Here is a 22105-nt window from a genome sequence, read left to right on the forward strand (position 1 = left end):
GATTGAAACTTTGTCAGTTAAACCAGGATTTCATTTCATTCCAAGTTCACATCTCCTTTGCACTACACCTCGCATTTGATGAGCATTCCTTAAGGTAAGAATTCGAGACGAAAGTTCTGGTTCTATTGACACTCCGCCAGATTGTCATATCACATGTTAAAACAATTTTGTACTTGTAACATTATTATACATGTAACCCATGCTATAGCGGTGGCCTATGTTATAGCGGTAACCCATGCTATAGTTGTGACCCATGCTATAGCGATAATCATGCTATAGCGGTAACCATGCTAAAGTTGTGACCATGCTATAGCGGTTACCCATGCTATAACGGTAACCATGATATAGCGGTACCCCATGCTATAGCGGTAACCCATTCTATAGCGGTAACCCATGCTATAGCGGTAACCCATGCTATGGCGGTAACCGATTCTGGCCACAGTGTTAATTAGAGTCAAATTATCCCCATGTCATAATACTGATTAAATGTTTGTGATTAGGGGGTGGGGGTGGAACTACATAGGGGTTCCTCAAAACGGAGCATGTTATGTGTTCACTGAAAAAATAATATTTGCTTTTGTTTATTCGTATGTAAGGAATACTTTTTGTTACAACCGAATTACAAACAAAACTGAAATATATCTATAACAACAAATAATAAGCATTGATTGATTGATTGATTGATTGATACGTCGAGCTGTTTCTGAAATTAATAAGTAGCGTTATGATTTTACTTGTACAAGTAAGTGAACTGTCTAGCTCTTTATCGCCAGTCTATACAGACATCTTACTATCAGGTCCAGATCTTGTCCGGAATCTGTCTGTTGTATTCCATTAAAAAAATAAGAAACACAACTCTCACTGGAAAGCATAGTCACACGAATGATACGTCCAATACTATGTTATTGTTGGTCAGAACAGTTCATTGTTTACCGAAACTCCGAGTAAGGTATTAGACAAAGCATATTATATCTAGAAAGAAGTTGTGGTTACACTGTGGTTCATTATTTACCTTACAGATTTAAAACAACGAGTACAAAACTATAAACAGTTTTAACCAACACATTTCTATTTTCTTTCTAATCTGGCATTAACTGTAACAATACAATATACTATTCCCTTTAAGTTGCTTTGACGTAATATGAGTTTAAACGCACTTTATGAATACTCGTGTTCATTAAAGAGGAAACAAAAATATTTAATATGAGGATTTCATATATACCAAATTCCTTGTTAAAGTGTTTAAGTATGAAATCTGATGTGAACAGAATCGTTGCTGAAACGGTTTTGTTCTGTATGACCCTGCGTTCACTACTAAGAAATTCTGATACTTTTCTGTAATTAAATGTGAAGCTGTTTTGTATCATTTCAATTAACAGCAGTTTCAAATTTCCGTTGATTACATTTATCAAGGCATTAAGATGATAACATGAAAACAAGGTTTTGAAAAGAAAAATAATAACAGTATGCATTTTCCTTCAAGACATCGCGGAAGTCTAATTTTCAATGGTGACTAAACATATTTAGTTTCGTAAGGCATTAAATACTTAAACAAAAGAGTGCTGTATAAATGCAATGAAACTTTCCAAGTGAAAAAATAGCACCTTTTATGTTCAATCTGAAGTATATTGTAAACAATAATTGATTATTCGACGCCTGAAACGTAGTCCATATCCAAATGAGGAAGTTCGGAGACATCACTATTTACTCGTACTATCACTTCTAGAGCGGGGTTAATAGAGTGACCAACTATACAATATACAGATCTTAAGTTGCTTATCCTTTCAGGATCAGGATCGGTCTTCTTGATCAACAATTTAAGGAATCTTACTGACCCAATTATAGCCCCGAAACAGATAGGTGGCGAGAAAGGACCATGTACACTGTTATAGATGGTGTCTGATTACCGATAACGTTATCACGTTTTTACAAGCTAGATTAAGCCTACAACAAGTCGCCACAAGTAATGCTGCTATACACTGAACATGTTCTAACGATTTCCTCGCACAGAAAGTACATCAAATTAATAACGGGATAGTCTTAAGGGTTACACGAAGTTTAAAGCTGCCATACAAATATAACTGGTTCTTTTACATATGATCGTCGAATTGTGCGAAAAACCCTTACAAGCGGTCTGACGTGAAACAAATATGTATACTGATGATGCAAGTAAATAAAACTAGGAGTAAAATTTGTATATTAGCAATATTTGATTGATTTGATTGTGGTTACATGTCGTCTATCAGACCTTACGATTATTTTAATAGGTTATCTCCCCTTCGTCTGAAAAATAAGATCAGTTTTGCAATATTCAGTCTTAAATATTTCTTTATGATTCTGAAGAAAGGGATCAATCTAGTACAACCGATCGTTACTTAACGAACGTATCTTTGATGTAGTGTGTAATTTATTATCCTAGTTTTGAAGGATGGTGTTACGTCCTAGAAACAGTTGCCATGGGAAATACTGATATCATCTACCCTAATGTTACCAGAGGAAGACCCTCTTGTCGCCTCAAACGTTATGCCAAATGTGTGAAACTGATGATCGATGTCAGTCTTAGCTTTTGTCCAGTTGCTACAGTTTGAAAGCTTTGTTGTCCACACTGGTTCCGATAAAACTGGAGCGCCACCAAAGTAGACCTGGGTAAGGAGGGTGAGTGTCCCCGACGACTGGGGACAAATTTGATAGGAAAACCTTACACATCGAGGGATAGGACTGGTCATCACAGGTGATGAAAACTTAGCCTTGTCTCCAGGGTATTTACTGGCACCAGTAAACTCAATGTGGTAACCTGTAATACCAAATCACATATAAATGTATCCGAGCTCGATGATCGTGCACAACAGTTATATCATTATCATACAAGGGGCACCGGATTACTAATATAATACTTGAAATTTGATATGAATGCAAAAGCTTTCTATATAACTCATTGTAATTGTTTTTATGAATGATGAAAAATATGAAAGTTGAAATTGTTTTGTATTATCTTAAACGGGTTCTTTTATGCTGTATTATGGACAGAAAAAAAACTTGGTAGTGTCAAATATAAACCACTTTATGCTTAGATTCGATTACTGAAGAAAAGTAATTTGTCCAATAGACATTAACTATGAATTGTTAACTTAATATGTTCCTATTAATAAAGAATATTGATGGGTACCAAGGGCATGACAATATGCACAGGCATCGCTGGATTATTTTTGCATCTACAGAAACGCAAATGAAAAGGGGAATAACTCCTACATATCTAAATGCAGGAGATGAAAATGATATAAGCATGAATGGATTTAAGGAAATTATTTGAACACTTAAAACGGACTTTAAAGGTACTACATTTTCTAGGGAACTAATAACATGCATAATAAAGGTAGTTTATAGTCAAACCAGACACAATGATATAACCTTGTAACGCAAGAAGTCCCCAAACACCTGAGCTTGTTTTCCCACCCAAAAATAACTCTACATATCCATAGGCTTTTGAAGATAAACGTTGTTTAGACAGACAAAATTTTAGCTTTGCTTAAGTCGTTTTACGTGTTTGTCAGCGCGAGATTATAAACACAGAGATAAGTATGTTACCTGTCCCATTTGATTGTAAACTCCAGTCATAGAGATCATCTATGTCGTTCGTGTACAGGCACATGTTACCGCCTTCAAACGTACACCCGAATTTAACAGCATCTGCAATTAAACCAATCGAGATTTGAAAAGACCTTAAAACAATGCTATAGTGAACAATTAAGTTCATACGACAATATATTAATCATATATGATACCTAAAATCGAACGTATTTATTGATTTATTGTGATGGTGCACCTCCACAATATCTAATTTTATATTTTGTTAAATCATTTGTGTGCCTTTCGTACAATCTTTTATTCTCCATGGAATAATTTCAGTACACATGATGTGCACAGGAATTACAGAAGTCCTCTTAACACACATATGTCACATATACGTCATTTTATTGTTATGAATAATGATCACCTTGACAACGTCCTCCTGAGAACATGACGTCATCTATTGCTACGCCAACATTTTCTTGTACTCCTCTGACGGCGATGATATCTACCGCTGTGATGTCATCATTGATGGTAATGTTTGCAATTGTCCAAGAACTAGAAAAAGACGATATTTCTGACAACTGTCGGCTTACATTTGGTGTCACGTGACCAATGATCTTCAGTTTCATGTCGGACTGGGACCCATGGAAAAATGTTGCCAGTGTCATGCACTTGATGTCATTACTAAAAAATGGCGGTAATTTCAAAATTGCTTCCTGATAAAAAGTGTTGAGTCCATTTGGGTTTTCTGCGAACATGAAATGTCCTGTAAGGAATAAAAAAGACATACACTTGAAAATATTGAAATTGTCTTAAACGTGTATATGATAATAAGTTTTTAATGATATAGATGCCTCAGCTGACCATTGTACACTATAACCACCTAATGACTGCTGACAAGGCAACTGCTGTACATAAACCACGGTGTATTATTGATAAAACTCCGATTACTTTATACTTACCAGCAGAACAGACCTTTTTATTTAAGACCGACCAGAATGTGTCGTCAGTCTCACAGGACGTGGTAGTGACATTTCAACCTCCTTTGTATTCTGTGTGCATGTGTGTGTTTTGTTATTTATTTATTTATTTTAAAGCGATTTCAATTTAACCTAATAACAATTTACCAGAAGAATTTCCCCATGTATGATCAAAAATGGGGTCATGCGATCTCCGGGTCCACATAAAACCGTCATTAGAGTCGTCGATATGACCACAAAGCCCAGGCGTTTCATATGTGCAGTTGTGTTGTCTTCCTGAAAGGATATCGGCATCCGGTCACTTACATACATCATAACTAGCATCAGTGTATCAGCATGAATATGTGTATATATATACAAACTTAGCGTTGTTTAAACAACGATAACAACTACCAAGCAAACATAATTACTCTCAAATACGATATATTGCAATACTGTATACCGCTCGGTTTTCTGCTGTTTTGCTGTTGAATGTACATGTTATTTCAGTAGACCTGAGGGGGAACACCTGACCACAGGTTTGAGGTCGGCTTAGTCGTAAATGTCTCTTCAAAAGACTAGAGAAGGAACGCAGACACAGGTCTGAGGTCAGCTTTATCAACAGACGGAGAGGAAACACCCAAATACAGGTCTGAGGTCAGTTTTATCAATAGACCGGATAGCGAACTCTCGGACACTGGTATGAGGTCAGCTTTATCAATAGACCGAAGAGGAAACACCACACAGGTCTGAGGTCAGTTTTATCAACAGACGGAGAGAAAACACCCAAATACAGGTCTGAGGTCAGTTTTATCATTAGACCGGAGAGGAAACGCCCGGACACAGGTCTGAGGTCAGCTTTATCAACAGACGGAGAGGAAACACCCAAATACAGGAGGCCGGAGAGGAAACGCCCGGACACAGGTCTGAGGTCAGCTTTATCAACAGACGGAGAGGAAACACCCAAATACAGGTCTGAGGTCAGCTTTATCAACAGACCGAAGAGGAAACGCACGGACACAGGTCTGAGGTCAGTTGTCTCAATAGACCGAAGAGGAAACACCACACAGGTCTGAGGTCAGCTTTATCAATAGACCGGAGATGAAACACCACACAGGTCTGAGGTCAGTTTTATCAATAGACCTTAGTGGAAACGCCTGGATACAGGTCTGAGATCAGTTTTATCAATAGACCGGAGAGGAAACGCACGGACACAAGTCTGAGGTCAGTTTTATCAATAGACCGGAGATGAAACACCACACAGGTCTGAGGTTAGTTTTATCAATAGACCGGAGATGAAACACCACACAGGTCTGAGGTCAGTTTTATCAATAGACCTTAGTGGAAACGCCTGGATACAGGTCTGAGATCAGTTTTATCAATAGACCGGAGAGGAAACACCACACAGGTCTGAGGTCAGTTTTATCAATAGACCTTAGTGGAAACGCCTGGATACAGGTCTGAGATCAGTTTTATCAATAGACCGGAGAGGAAACGCACGGACACAGGTCTGAGGTCAGTTTTATCAATAGACCGGAGATGAAACACCACACAGGTCTGAGGTTAGTTTTATCAATAGACCGGAGATGAAACACCACACAGGTCTGAGGTCAGTTTTATCAATAGACCTTAGTGGAAACGCCTGGATACAGGTCTGAGATCAGTTTTATCAATAGACCGGAGAGGAAACGCACGGACACAGGTCTGAGGTCAGTTTTATCAATAGACCGGAGATGAAACACCACACAGGTCTGAGGTTAGTTTTATCAATAGACCTGAGTGGAAACGCCTGGATACAGATCTGAGGTCAGCTTTACAAATAGACCGGAGAGGAAATGCACGGACACAGGTCTGAGGTCAGTTTTATCAATATATCTGAGTGGAAACGCACGGACACAGGTCTGAGGTCAGCTTTATCAATAGACCGAAGAGGAAACACCACACAGGTCTGAGGTCAGCTTTATCAATAGACTGGAGATGAAACACCACACAGGTCTGAGATCAGCTTTATCAACAGACGTAGAGGAAACACCCAAATGCAGGTATGAGGTCAGCTTTATCAATAGACCGGAGAGGAAACGCACGGACACAGGTCTGAGGTCAGCTTTATCAATAGACCGGAGAGGAAACGCACGGACACAGGTCTGAGATCAGCTTTATCAATGGACCGGAGAGGAAACGCACGGACACAGGTCTGAGGTCAGCTTTATCAATAGACCGGAGAGGAAACGCACGGACACAGGTCTGAGGTCAGCTTTATCAATAGACCGGAGATGAAACGCCACACAGGTCTGAGGTCAGCTTTATCAATAGACCGGAGAGGAAACGCACGGACACAGGTCTGAGGTCAGTTTTATCAATGGACCGGAGAGGAAACGCACGGACACAGGTCTGAGGTCAGCTTTATCAATAGACCGGAGAGGAAACGCACGGACACAGGTCTGAGGTCAGCTTTATCAATAGACCGGAGAGGAAACGCACGGACACAGGTCTGAGATCAGCTTTATCAATGGACCGGAGAGGAAACGCACGGACACAGGTCTGAGGTCAGCTTTATCAATAGACCGGAGAGGAAACGCACGGACACAGGTCTGAGGTCAGCTTTATCAATAGACCGGAGATGAAACGCCACACAGGTCTGAGGTCAGCTTTATCAATAGGCCGGAGAGGAAACGCCCGGACACAGGTCTGAGATCAGCTTTATCAATAGACCGGAGAGGAAACGCACGGACACAGGTCTGAGGTCAGCTTTATCAATAGACCGGAGAGGAAACGCACGGACACAGGTCTGAGGTCAGCTTTATCAATAGACCGGAGATGAAACGCCACACAGGTCTGAGGTCAGCTTTATCAATAGACCGGAGAGGAAACGCACGGACACAGGTCTGAGGTCAGTTTTATCAATGGACCGGAGAGGAAACGCACGGACACAGGTCTGAGGTCAGCTTTATCAATAGACCGGAGAGGAAACGCACGGACACAGGTCTGAGGTCAGCTTTATCAATAGACCGGAGAGGAAACGCACGGACACAGGTCTCAGATCAGCTTTATCAATGGACCGGAGAGGAAACGCACGGACACAGGTCTGAGGTCAGCTTTATCAATAGACCGGAGAGGAAACGCACGGACACAGGTCTGAGGTCAGCTTTATCAATAGACCGGAGATGAAACGCCACACAGGTCTGAGGTCAGCTTTATCAATAGGCCGGAGAGGAAACGCCCGGACACAGGTCTGAGATCAGCTTTATCAATGGACCGGAGAGGAAACGCACGGACACAGGTCTGAGGTCAGCTTTATCAATAGACCGGAGAGGAAACGCACGGACACAGGTCTGAGGTCAGCTTTATCAATAGACCGGAGAGGAAACGCACGGACACAGGTCTGAGGTCAGCTTTATCAATAGACCGGAGATGAAACGCCACACAGGTCTGAGGTCAGCTTTATCAATAGGCCGGAGAGGAAACGCCCGGACACAGGTCTGAGGTTCAGTTTTATCAATAGACATGAGTGGAAACGCACGGACACAGGTCTGAGGTCAGTTTTATCAATAGACATGAGTGGAAACGCACGGACACAGGTCTGAGGTCAGTTTTATCAATAGACATGAGTGGAAACGCACGGACACAGGTCTGAGGTCAGTTTTATCAATAGGCCGGAGAGGAAACGCAAGGACACATGTCTGAGGTTAGCATATTAATAGTCCAAAGTAAGGCAAATACAGATATTATAAGAAGTAACTTGACTGATAAAAACACAATCATACCAGACCCCGAAAGATGTTCCAGTATCTTCGTTACTTCTCTCTAAAGGAGGTGTTGTGATAATCAGGTTTAATATTATATCTTGTGTATATGTCACTTCACATTATAGCACCTAATTCTGAAGGTCTATAATTATCAGTATTCTTTATCATACCACCATCCTCTGTGATTCCTGTGATCCAATCCCTGTATTTATCCACTCTAGTATAGACTCCCGGTTTCTTTGCCTGTCCACAAGGTGTTTCTCCCCAGCTTGTGATCCCGGCCAATATCCATCTGTCTGAGCTGACTTTACACATAAGCGGCCCACCGCTGTCACCCTGACAACAGGCAACTTTAACTCAGATCGACATTTCTTCAAATCAAAAATGATTTTTGAATATGATACTGGCATGAATAACGATGAAACAAAACATTACATAAAAAACGCAGAATTAGCGGACAAAAAGGATCATTGGAGTAATTACAGATCAGTTTCTATCTATTGATAAACCTAGAGGTACACAAATAAAAAACGCAAAAACAAATTCTATTTTCTTCTAGAACACCTGGTTTTATTCTACTTGCACGTGTTAAGGTGTCTCTGTGCACGTTTCTCTTTTGCTCCTATTTTGCCCTAGTTCTATTGAATGTGAAATTGTATCATGTTTATGTTGATTTGTAGGTATTTTCTTGTTTTTTTTTTTATCCTAGTAAGGCGAACGTTTCATTTTCTAAATGGATACAACATTTTGTCACTGTACAAGACACTTGTTAGAGTCCATCTTGAGTACGTAAATAATTTATGACACCCGTATTGATTTAAACATATTGATATGATTGAAGCTTAAGAGTGGATAGCAACCCAACATTTACCTGCACTTAAGGAAATGTCCTGTTAGAATCTCGACGTAAAAGATGTTCATTAGGAACTAAATCAATTGTCTAAATCCTAATTTATTTGCTTTCTTTCATATTTGCATATCATATTTTTAAATTCGTTATTAGATTTAGATTTAGATTTTATTGGTACTCTCAGACATACAAAGTATGTTACAAGAGGTCAGGTTACCACAAAAACATTCATGGCATGGCGGTACACAGTTACATACATAATGATATTTTAGCTACGTAGATTCAATAGATTATCAAGCTTTTCTAGAAATTTACTGAGATTTGATAAAACTTTAACATTACATACAGAAAAAAGTCCATGCATTTTTGTAATACTAGGATAAGTAGAATAGTAATGTGGAATAAATTGATCTCTTATTCTGATGTATGCAACGGTTACGTTGGGTGGTCGGGTGGCGCAGTGGTAACGCACTCGCCTTTCACCTAGCCGACCGAGGTTCGATTCCCGGAGCGGACGTGAAAAGGTAAGGGGTCACCTGCCAGACCACGAGGGTTTTCCCCGGGTACTCCGGTTTCCTTCCACAAGAAGACCCCTCGCGCGCTTACATCCCGGCCAACAAGAGTGTTTAGTATAAGTTGACATAACTTGTTTCGCAATTGTTGTAAAATAGATAAACTTAATAATTATAACTGATTACGCTACCATATTTAACGAGTTTATATTTATCTGTTAAACAGAAAAGGTACATCGATACTAGCGAGAGTGCGCTCCTTGCTAAGTGCTCCTGTTCCATGGTATTGACATAGTCTTTATAAACAATTTATTTAGCATGTTTGTTTATTGTATTCTATTTGTATCAATTTATATTGAGAAGATTTACTTATGTTGAATATAATGTATTCGTATAGAATCGGTTGGATGTAAATATAAATGTTCAGAATAATTATAATAAGAATTTCAACACTACTCTACCTACAGAAGTACCGGGGGGGGGAGGAAGGATGTTAACAAATCAGAGGATAAACCTTGGAATGACATGGTCCAAAGACGGGGGGAAAAGAGGACAAAACATTTTACATAAGCATTGGGAATATCAAGAACATTTATATTAATATAATTCTGAAATTCTGTAGAAATTGAAACTGTGGTCACAATTGATCTGTCTAAGGTATTACTGTTTGTTTGAGTCTGGGATAGAGAATTAGAGAATCTTAATTACCTTGTACTAGTTATCAACTCAACTTGATGACAAATAACATGAACGAAATCGATTAATCTTGATTTTATAAGAAATTTAAATTCCACATTGTGGATTGATCGACACTTCGTCCAGTCCTCAAGGTACGAAATTAACATGTCTGTATTCTCTTTGTTGGTTATATGAATATATGATATTCCGTTAAATACCTTGCATGAATCGATCCTGCCGAGGTCGTATCCACCACACAGCATGGTATCCTTGAGCTTGCCCTGGTACGATTCCTTGCATTTCGAGTGTGTCACTAACTTCATCTTAGCATGATGCATGTATTCCGGCATTGTAGTGGAGTAAAAATCTGCACCATGTAAAACAAATCACATCACTTCCTAGAACATGTATAAGTAAAACATTCACTTAAATATTTTACCGTTAAGGTATTGGTAAGCAAAGATCATGAAGTTGATAGAGACCCTTTTCCCAGTGTATACAAGGATTCAGAGTATATCTTTATCTGGATCAACATGGAGCTGTTGAATACCTCGACACTTAGATAAATCAGTTGCATTCAAATCACCATAAATTTCTAGTAAAACGATCAAACAGCAAAAAGAATATCAACTGTGACTGTTTTTATACAGGTTCATGTAAATGCTGTAATTTTTGAGATCTACATTTTTTCGGTTTTCTTTTTACATTTATTGTTCAAGATTTCTGTGGACAATTATATTTTTAAAAATTAGCCATTAAAATTAAGAGATTTTAAAGTACACAATGTTCCTCAGGTTATATATATATATAATGTACATAAAATGAAATGAATGATGTGGATATTCTTTGCTTAATCCCTATACATTGCTATTGACACGAGGGTTACTAGTGGTATATATCACTGAAATTAATGGAAGGAGATATATCATAGATAATCAATGCCATTAAGCCGAAAATATACTTTTAAGTATCTCACCTGCTACACTCAGTACGCCCCATCCTGACACATAACAAATGGAACTTCCTGTAAGGATGTGCGACTCCGTTGCTAAGCAGAGAGGTTTTACGTGATCGGTAAAGATAACTGGTTTTTGCAATCTCAAGAGAGCAATATCGGCTTCGTAAATGAATGAATTATTTGGATGCATAATGACCTCTGTGACCTTGAAATAAACTCCATCTGCTGGATTCATTGCTATGGAACCTATCATCACATTCAGAAGATACGGTTTTGCAGATACCCTGGAATATGAAATGGAATATGGAAATGAGTTTGAGATATATCGCACATAGTTCTATATAAATGGACATAATTCCACATACCGGGGATGGACGAACCCAATAATGAAGGACAATAAATGTCGTGTTGACGTCTACTTTTATCACTTACGACTCGATACAGTGACTGGCCGTAACAACCCATTGTTGACTAATCAATGTTCCGCCACAAATAAATTTCTGGTTGATTTTAATAGCCACTGTCCATGGCCACTGACCAAGGAAGGACTTGGTCCCCCCTATGATGTATGGTGTCATCAGATTCGGACTTCTTACACCACATTCTGTAAACAGAGTATTCAAAACTCTTGAAAATACAATTATAAAAATGTTCACACACACACACATACACGCAAACACACATACAACTATTTATAGACTACTCAACAGTTTAACAGCTAGTTTATAGTCTAAATACTAACAATTAGGTACGCCAGTACGCCAGTATGGTGGCTAATTTGAGCCAAAAACAAATATTATATTAATGTTTCCTCGACATTAGGTAGGCAACGTCAGAACCCGACGATGTGGGAACTACGAAGCACGAGGTGGTAAGAAAGCAAGTGTCACAGAAAATAAGTGATCTTTATTTTCGTATTAAATTTTAATTTTGTTCTTGTATTTAGAACAAATGAGGCAGTCATTTACGAAAAAGGAAGAAAATAAGTGTAAATTAAATGTTGTATTGTATACTTTGTAGCTACCGTACCATTGTGTTCACATTGAAGTTGTACTTGCTGTCCACTATTGCAGTTGAGTGTTGGTTCAAACATCGTATGAATGAACTTTAATGACATCGGTGGAACATCCTTAAGAGTCATCAGCACTATATCGTTAGAGTTGGCTGATGAGATCGACACAGAATCACTGCAAATATACATTTCTTACGTAGTAAACATTTTAATGATAATTAATATTTTGATTGAGAAAAGAGAATATGATGTATTATCAAATCGTTCCCTACAACACTGAATTCCGATATTGACTCCAAGACTTGCTCTCGACGAAAAAGGCTGGATGTACTGTAGATACCTTCGTCATTCGTTATAAATACCCCCCACCCTCATAGACCATGATTAATTAAATCGTACCTGAAGGCAAGGTTTTGACAGATGACGTCAGCCACTTCTGTACTCCAGTCATCACTACACACTGGATAACTCTGTGCCTGATACATCACACTCACCAACTGATCAGTGTCTCCAATGCCAACTGTAGGGTAGGGTGATGGTGATTTTTTAAAAAAAAATATCTCTTTTTGGAGTATTATGTTAAAGATTATTCATTAGAATAATGGTTCTCACATATCGTATTATGTTTTCAATATTGACAAGAACAGATTTTTTTCCCTCATTTATTTCATCATAAAATTCTACCATGGTACAGTAATACATTTCTTTGGGGATACATAATATACGACGTATCACATTACGTGTAACTTTTGTTTAAAGTAAACCTAGTGACGTCACATGACATAAGAGGAAGTGCCTACGTACCACAGTTATATTCGTCCAGTCCCTCTACACAATCAACGTTTCCGTCACACCGTAACATAGCCGAAATACACTTTCCATTTCCGCATCGGAATTCCCCATCCTGGCACATCTCTTCGATGAAACAAAGTTATAGTTATGACCAAGAAAATCAGACAAAAATGTAAGAAAGAAAATTAGCGTTTTAAACAAAGTAATAGACATGAAAGGATTTGTTTTTCTTTTTGTAAATGTTAAACTACAAGTTATAATGTAAATGAGAGACTTTAAACCTTCAAATCAATACACTGAATATGTTGATATCGGATATATATTCAATACATGTGTGCAATACGCGACGATAATTGAATTTACTGAAATATGGAAAAAAAATAATTAAAGAACACAAAAGAGAACAGCACATTGACAAATACATTCAGAATTAGGTCATCATATACATTCAGAATTAGGTCATCATGAAAGATATCGCATAATTTCCATCATATAATTTTACCAGAGATCAGGTGTTTATGCTTGATTGAACTTCGTATCTTTAAAACGTTAATACAAAGGTATTTTGCTGGTTTTATGATCTGTTTGAGTATAACGAATTATGCTCACGACATGACAATTCGTCCATTGCATCAACACAGTCAGGTTCTTCGTCACATAACCACTCTTCCGGTATACATTTTCCGTCCTGACAAGCATACTCTCCAGACAGACATGACTCTAAATTAACATATAACATATATTTGTAACAGAAGTCGTTGTTTTATCTCAATAACTCCTTTAGGGATCGAACTCGTGACTTTAGGCTTATTAGCTTGTCTTACTCACAACCAATCGAGCAGAAGAGAGCTGGTATCTACCAATTTAGTAAACACCTCTCTCTCTCTCTCTCTTTCTCTCTCCCTCTCCCTTGCGATTCAGGGCAAATTGACAAAGATTGATTTTGTTTTTCCCAAATAATACGTCACACAATGTGTATTATATCATTCAATAATATATCCTTTCATGAAAAAATCAAATTTCAAACATATTACTTATTTTAGTTATAAAATTTATCTGTTTTTACAACACTTGCGAAACAAGTTACCCAGGAAAACCTCACATGGTCGGGTAGGTCCGTTCCAGGAGTCGAACCTCGGACGACTAGGTGAAAGGCGAGTGCGTTGCCACTGCGCCGCCGCGACCACCCAGTGAGTTAACGGGTGAAGTAATTGATAATAAATAATAATATGAATAATGTGCTTATATAGTATTCAAACCTTTCGCTATCGTTGTATACTTCAATTTGAACCCTTTTTTCTCAGCAGCATTCTTAGTCGTAAAACTAATGAATACTGCGTTGGAGGTTGATTTCACATTTCCGGGGGAATCACTTCCACAAAAAGTCGCCAATATTTCTCCAGAAGCTGTGGAGGCATCGTGAATTGTTACGCGGTCGGCATTACAATCAGGGTCAGATTCAAGATCGAACTCTTCGAAAGACAGCTCAATCACCTTTGAATTGAATTAACATGGTTATGGCAATGCATAAGTTTAACATTCACCGTTCAGAAAAATAATTTTTTTTTCTTCTTCAAGAGATTTGTTACACTGACGTTAATTACATTAACCGAGTGTTAAAAAAATTACATATAACTGTATAGTTTTGAAATTATATATAAGTATATAACTACGTTTGGGCTTTCCGCCAATGTCAAGACATATACATTTTTGTACGATGACTTTGATTGAAAAACATAATTTGATGACACTTTCACTTTCTTAAGGTTCCTTACTCAGTATACAGTAGACATGAAGCATATAGAAGGACGATGTGATGAAGCAAAGTTGCAACAAAATTCTCCTACAGAATTAAATTATAACTGTAGTGATATGAACTAACATGATCTGCTGTGGCCATGATCACCCATTCACAGGTAACATTGCCTGAATAGTGATTATTTTCTTCAGTACCAGGAGACTGTATGATACCGGACGGCAAGGTGTGCTCTTGTGGGACTCCTCGGCATGCTAAGGGTAGGTTGATCACACTCGCCACTGTCGTACTATGCCTGGGTTGTGAAGTCGTAGTAGTTGATGGTGTCGTCGTCGTTGGTGTGGGTGTTGTTGTAGTTGTTGCTGGTGTCGTTGTCATTGATAGTGGTGGTGGTGGTGGTGTTGTTGATGTCGTTGTTGCTTTTGTCGTCGTCGTTGGTGTGGGTGTCGTTGTAGTTGTTGATGGTTCCGTCGTCGTTGGTGTGGGTGTCGTTGTAGTTGTTGATGGTGTCGTCGTCGTTGGTGTGGGTGTCGTTGTAGTTGTTGATGGTGTCGTCGTCGTTGGTGCGGGTGTCGTTGTAGTTGTTGATGGTGTCGTTGTCGTTGGTGTGGGTGTCGTTGTAGTTGTTGATGGTGTCGTCGTCGTTGGTGCGGGTGTCGTTGTAGTTGTTGATGGTTCCGTCGTCGTTGGTGCGGGTGTCGTTGTAGTTGTTGATGGTTCCGTCGTCGTCGGTGTTGGTGTCGTTGTAGTTGTTGATGGTGTCGTCGTCGTTGGTGTGGGTGTCGTTGTAGTTGTTGCTGGTGTCGTTGTCATTGATAGTGGTGGTGGTGGTGGTGTTGATGTCGTTGTTGCTTTTGTCGTCGGCGTTGGTGTAGATGTCGGTGTCGTCAATGTCGTCGTCGTCGTCGGTGGTGATGTCAGTTTCTGTGTAGATATAGTTGATACCGTGGTTGATTCTGAAACGTTAAAATACTTTAAATTATGTTATATCATTAGAACGCCCAGGTGAAATGATTACTATATATATACCTCATACACGAGACTATGCAAACATTGTACTGTAAATTATGCGTTACCTTGTACCAAAGTCAGCTTGGCTTGGAATCCTTTTCGCGAAATTATGTAATCGGAGAGGAAGTAAAAGTGAAGGACATTTGACGAACTCTGGATTAGATGGGGAAGGGTTTTCCCACAGAGTTTAGCCAAACGATTGGAGCTGATCGTAGGTCCGTCATAAATTGACAAGCTATCCCAGGAACAGTCAGAGTTTTCTTCTATATCCATAGACATCAGTTCTACGGATATAGCCTAAAATCAAACATGGCGAAATAAAACAAGAAAATTTGATTTTCACAAATGATAGTTGAATATTTCAACTGTTTTTAATAGAACACAATGAAGTTGGTTATGGTATAAAACTGATCTTTAAACAATCCTTATCGTTCATGACAAAAGGTCGGCATTTCAAAACACTGTATTCAGATTATTAGTATGAATTTTCGTGATGTTTTAAAATGCTTCGATTATTGCTTAAAATATGTGAATATCTTCTGTAATTTGACAGGAGTAATGTTTCCTATAAAAGCAACCCCACCCCTCTTACCTGGTTGTTCGAGACATAGACGGTAAGGCTACACTTGGCATTAATCGGATAATTTCCTGATAGGTAGTTTGGAGACGTGACGTAAATCCCGGAGGCAGGAATGGTCATTGTCGACTGTTCACCACAGAGTTCTATGACAACGGGGGTTGGTATGGTTGTAGAAGCCATAGTTGTAATTGCCCCTGTTATTGTTTTAGCTGATGATACAGGCAAGGGCGTGGTTACGGATGTGGTCGAAGGCGTAATCGAGGGATTAGTTGTCAGTGTAAATGAGGGCGTGGTGGAAGGCGTGGTCAATGAAGAGGTAGAAGGTGTGGTTAAAGGCGTGGTCAAAGGTTTGGATGAAGGCGTTGTCGATTGCGTAGCTGGTGGCACAGTCGAGGGCTGGGATGGTGGTATAGTCAATGGCGCAGTAGAGGGCTTGGTAGAGACTGTGGATTTCGGCGTTGTTAACATAGCTGAAGGGGTGGTCGCAGATGTTGGTACTGATGAATGCTTCTTTGTCGTCATTGGGTTATTTGTGGTCGTTGGCGCAACTGATACCTCTGTAAGGAAAATGAATTATGTTACAGTACCATAAAGTGTATTACATAATTATTCAAAAGGACAGAAATCCAACAAATTTAGACGATCCCCGACAATTTGTTAGCTAGTTATGTAGACAAGTGATAGTTTTTTAAGAAAGGTACAAGAATACACTTAATCGTATTCTCTGCGTCTTTGGCAATGCTATATAACAATTAAATACTTTAGTTGATTACATGGGTATTCTTATTCCACGAATTTTTATTTCCAATAATCACTTCAGTGTTAAAATCAGTATTGGTAGATTTATAGTGCACTGTCCTTTACCGAAGACAAGTGTCAACGAACCAGTTTAAAACTTAACCGAATTTGAGTCCATGACAACTTGTGATATTGCAATAAAAGATTTAGATAACAATGTCGTTTGATATGTAAGATTCATACCTATTTCAGTTGAGACATCTAGTTGGAATCCTTTATCAGGTACGATATAATCAGACACGAATTCTAGAAACAATTCAGTTCCGCTGCTATTAATTGCAATACCAGACTTGACACCGCAAAATGTTCCTAGTAGTGCTGATGTTTTAGATGGACCGTCATAGATGGATAGACTGTCCCACGAGCATGATGGGTGGTACTCAACTTTGAAATTTAAAACATTAACACGAATTTTCTGAAATAAAAAAGGTGACATTTGAAAACAATGCTGCTATTTGTCTTCCAATGATTAATGGAGACTCCTAAAAAAATCTGGTATTATTTCTGCTTCATATTGGTCTTGATAAAATGCATTTGTTTAGGATCTTGATGAATTTGACAATGAACGATGCTTCCTTTGTCCTTTTTAAATCACCATTCTTACTTATTACCACTTATACATAAATACCTACCCGATTACTCTCGGTTTGAAGTTTCAATCCGCATGTAACACTGACAGGATAAGTTTTACCGGGACCAAAGTTTGGAGAGAAAACTTTAATGGATGTATCTACATAGGATTGCTGGTATCCATCATTTAGTATTATGGGATGGGTGTCTGTGCCGTGATCAGGTACTGACGACGTCACGTGATTCGTGGTCGCTTTAGGAGGAGTTGTGGTCGTAGGCGGTGACGTGGACGTAGATGATACAGATGGTTTCATTGTCGATGCTGCAATACAGAGGTGACAGGAAAATATTAAGGATGCATGTTCATTCCGTACCAACATGCACGGAGGGGATATGTATAAATCATATATATGCATTGTAGTATGAAATGTATCATCAATCTAGGAATTTTCAGTGCTTTATGTTGGTTAATTAAAAGGTTAAAGATCGATACAGTATGAAACGTGGCAGCGAGTTTCAACTGTATATATATATATATATTGAGGATGAAATAAATTCATGAAATATAGATACATCAAAAAATTAAAATTGGCAGAGAAAACGTCTTCAATAAGAATGCATCCCTTTTGCATTGAACTTTTGGTAACACCGCTAAAATTTACGATATCGAAAAACACTACCTTTACAGTATGCAAATTGATATCATCGATTCAATGTTAACGTACATATTTTAGCGCATTTAGCACAAAAGCAAGCGGACCTCGAAATAAGCAAGCCTCGTCTTCTTTTCGAGTTCATGGGACATAACGATAAAATGTGAATGCGCTTACTTGAATTTCTCTATTGTTTATATAGCATTAATGCGGATGAGCTAATTTGCCAAAAATAATGTTGCGCTAAATTTTGATTTTGCCAAATTAAATACGTTTAACAGTATATCATTATTGTATCAAATCTTACATATTAAATGATGCTTTAGTTGTCTTCTTTAATATTTCATGTATGTTTCGACGTTTACTAAGTAAAAACGAGTCTGGTGCTCATATCCCCTCATTTTATTTATTTTGAAATAAATCAAAACAAAATTTGCAATTATTCCGATAGTTGCTATAAATAAATAAAGATGGCAGCCAGTTTAAATACTACATACCGTTAATTATTTTGTATTTTATTTTGAATCCTTTCAAAGTGTTGATGAAATCCGAGTAGAATCTGAGTACGATAACACTAGCCGTTGTCTTGAGTGGTGGTAATGTTGTACTTCCACACAGCCTGGCGAGTAGAGGAGATCCTGGCTCTAGACCACCTTTGAACTCCACATAATCCCAGTTACAATGTGGATGATATTCAATAGCGAAATCTTCGAAAGTAAATTCGATCAGCTGTAAAATTTTGAAAACATATATCTCAGCCTGTATTTTTTTTGATATTCTTCGTTCTTTGATAATATCTTTTTTCTCATTTTATTTATAAATCACATTAAAGCATTTTCAATATTTTGATCTTCTAATTTTGCAAACACATCGAAGTGACCATTTAAAATTAAGAATACATTATTTCCATTGATTTATTTAATTAGTTAAAAGCAGAAGTTACTTGCCACAAAGATAATTTCGAAAATTAGGTACGCTATAAAGACAATTTTCAAGCATTGAAACACTTTGCGAATTATAAAACATTCGCATAAATTCTGTATGTCAAAAGCAGTTTTTGAAGCTTGCTACTATTCAAACGAAATAAAACGTGACAGACAGATTGTAGAAAAGAAAACACTATGATTACCCGAATGATTCGGACAAACAAAATAATTGGCCCTTTCGATACAAATTTGGTAATAATCTAGACTTTGATTAAATTCACCTGGCCCTGTGGATTAATTATATGGAGAACACAGTCTTGATTTATCTCGTAGTTATTTCCGGAACTGTAGAGTGGTGATATGATGTATCCTTCCGCGCTACCATTAACAAGTGATGGGGTTTTGCACATCTCTACAGTAGGACTCGCACCACTGAAACTGACGTAAAGCGTCTGAACATCTGGAATGGTAGATGACGCTGTTGTTGTAGTCAATGTTGTCGGACTTTGCGTTGTGAGTGTCGGTGTTGCGTTTAAGGTAGATGATAATGTTGTTGTAGGTTGAATGACTGAAAGAAAAATTCGTAAAAAATATATATATTTAATAATATTTGATATTGATAGCAATGGAATTATCGATTCATACTGTTTCTAAGCAGAACATTCAACAAAAACAAAGCATTTTTTGTAATATAGGGAATACATGGTCAGTGACTTAAAATATAATCTGTTTTTTGGCGAGGGCGAAGAAAGACCGAAGTGGCGAGCTTTTGGCGAGCCACTTTTGGCTTTCTGTGTACGTGTGTTTCATTCATGTTCTTGTCAAACACATCCAGAGCAGCCACTAAGTATGGATCAAATTCGTTTGGAACTTCTACCAAGTTCAACCGCTCTGACGGGGTAATATCATCATTTATATTTACACTTGGCCTATCGGAAGCTACCAATTCATTATTCACAGTTTCATGATATATTGGTCCTGTGTTTGGTTCTATGATTTCGAAAAGTATATCTATCATTTGTTGGCTCAATTCCCTTTGAAAATAATCATCTTCTTCCATCAGCTGGGCAGACATTTTGGAATTTGTTGTTTTTGTTGTGACGTAAGCTGAGCAACAATTTCAGAAAACAGATCTACGGACAGTTATTTCTTAAACGAAATAGAATCTTGACTCATGTTTTGGACGTAAATAAACGAATTCCAAAAAAATTACGACAAGTTATACATTTAGTTGTGCAATGTGCATTACATCGGCATTTCCGACATGTGTGTAATGTACCGTTTGAATACGGTATGAAACTCATAGTGCGGGTCACACAGAAAGTAGTTCCGTCGAATTCGTGCACGTGCTAGAAAACAGCTGTTTTCCGGCACTACCGAATACAGCAAAAATATATGTGGCCGGTTTATTCCGACAATGGCAGTGGCAGTTGCAGAATAAAATCTATATAAGTGTTCTACGATTATTTGAAATAATGAATGAGCCAGTTTTCCGCCTGTTTATCGGTTACATTACAAATACACACAATTACATATTTACCTTTGTGTGGTATTGAAAGTTTTATTTTAAAGCCATGCCAGGGTACCACGCTGTCGGAGATGAAGATCAGGTTAATATCAGCTGCAGATGACTCCAAATTGTCGGGAGTGTCTTCGGAAACACCACAAATTGTTGCTAATAAGGACTCCTGTCCTTCGATGACTTGTAACTTGTCCCAAGAACAAGTGTGGTGTTTCTCGACGTTAAAGTCGATAAATGAAAACTTCAGAATCTAAAAACATGCGGAATTTTTGATAGAAAAAAAATGGAGTATATCACACAATTTCAATTGTAAATATTTGATATATTTGAGAGAAGAAGAAAATTGAGCACCGCAAAGATTTTTACATCATATGTCTAGTTTTTAGGGTAGAAAGCGATCTAAATTTACACATTTACATGGAAAGTTTGCACTGTGTGTAAGCTGGATACATACAACATGAAAGGATTTTGTTTTGTATATACCTTCTTTCCTGGGTTAAGTATTTTGAGATGACAATGCCTATTATTCCCGTAGTTCTGATTTTGGGTGTAGCCGGGAGATATAACCAGAGCTTCATGGTCAGCCTTGTACAAGGAGATGTCTTTACACATCTCCACTACCGTGTGGTCTCCTAATCCAGTCTTTGATTGATCTATCAGTAGAGTTTGTACGCTCAGCTGCGACGGACCAACCAGCATTTGTGTAAATGGTGTTACCGTATTTTGAAGCAATGGCGTCGATGATGTTTCCGTTGACGGTGTCGTTGATGGTGTTGTCGGTGATGTAATAAAAGACGTTGTTACCGATGGGTTCTGTATGGCAGACATTGTAGTAGATGATTGTACTGAAATGAGTATGAAAGAATTAACAAAATATGTGAGTGGCACCTGTCGGTATCAATTTTAGAAATAGATAGAACTGGTCAAATAATGTATCATACACTTGGTTTAGTCCTTCAGGGGATAAGGACCAAATTTTTTGAAACACAGACAGACGGTGTCTGAGAAAATTACAATGTCAGAAACCATATGGAAAGCTCCAGTTAACTAATACTTCAAGAAAACCTCAATGATGTTAATATTAAATCATTTCGAAATAGCGTCAAGCACATGTGTATATTATGAACCGTGTCACTATTTACATGAACTACAACGCAAACCTAAAAAAAGTCCTCTTTGTACTTTCCATTTTTCATTCCTGTACAAAGTCAC

General features: G+C 38.2%; 1 protein-coding gene across 1 annotated transcript in view; it reads right to left on the reverse strand.

The window, feature by feature from the left end:
• Positions 1 to 2441: 2441 nt before the first annotated feature.
• The window catches only part of LOC132554332 (mucin-2-like), a 30916-nt gene continuing 11252 nt past the window's right edge, over positions 2442 to 22105 (reverse strand). The window contains exons 4-23 of the mRNA XM_060218637.1: positions 21377 to 21738; positions 20912 to 21143; positions 17855 to 18114; positions 17406 to 17637; positions 16437 to 16981; positions 15910 to 16141; positions 14960 to 15789; positions 14337 to 14571; positions 13687 to 13797; positions 13090 to 13200; positions 12685 to 12805; positions 12303 to 12460; positions 11706 to 11877; positions 11292 to 11557; positions 10534 to 10682; positions 8446 to 8611; positions 4698 to 4826; positions 3995 to 4336; positions 3586 to 3687; positions 2442 to 2794 (exon numbers count right to left, since the gene is read on the reverse strand). Coding sequence (XP_060074620.1) covers positions 2442 to 2794; positions 3586 to 3687; positions 3995 to 4336; positions 4698 to 4826; positions 8446 to 8611; positions 10534 to 10682; positions 11292 to 11557; positions 11706 to 11877; positions 12303 to 12460; positions 12685 to 12805; positions 13090 to 13200; positions 13687 to 13797; positions 14337 to 14571; positions 14960 to 15789; positions 15910 to 16141; positions 16437 to 16981; positions 17406 to 17637; positions 17855 to 18114; positions 20912 to 21143; positions 21377 to 21738 — 5108 coding nt within the window. The remainder of the gene's footprint in view (positions 2795 to 3585; positions 3688 to 3994; positions 4337 to 4697; positions 4827 to 8445; positions 8612 to 10533; positions 10683 to 11291; positions 11558 to 11705; positions 11878 to 12302; positions 12461 to 12684; positions 12806 to 13089; positions 13201 to 13686; positions 13798 to 14336; positions 14572 to 14959; positions 15790 to 15909; positions 16142 to 16436; positions 16982 to 17405; positions 17638 to 17854; positions 18115 to 20911; positions 21144 to 21376; positions 21739 to 22105) is intronic.

Source organism: Ylistrum balloti, unplaced genomic scaffold, assembly GCF_031769215.1.
Source record: "Ylistrum balloti isolate Yb309-2 unplaced genomic scaffold, AGI_CSIRO_Ybal_v1 Utg370392, whole genome shotgun sequence".
Lineage (NCBI taxonomy): Eukaryota > Metazoa > Mollusca > Bivalvia > Pectinida > Pectinidae > Ylistrum > Ylistrum balloti.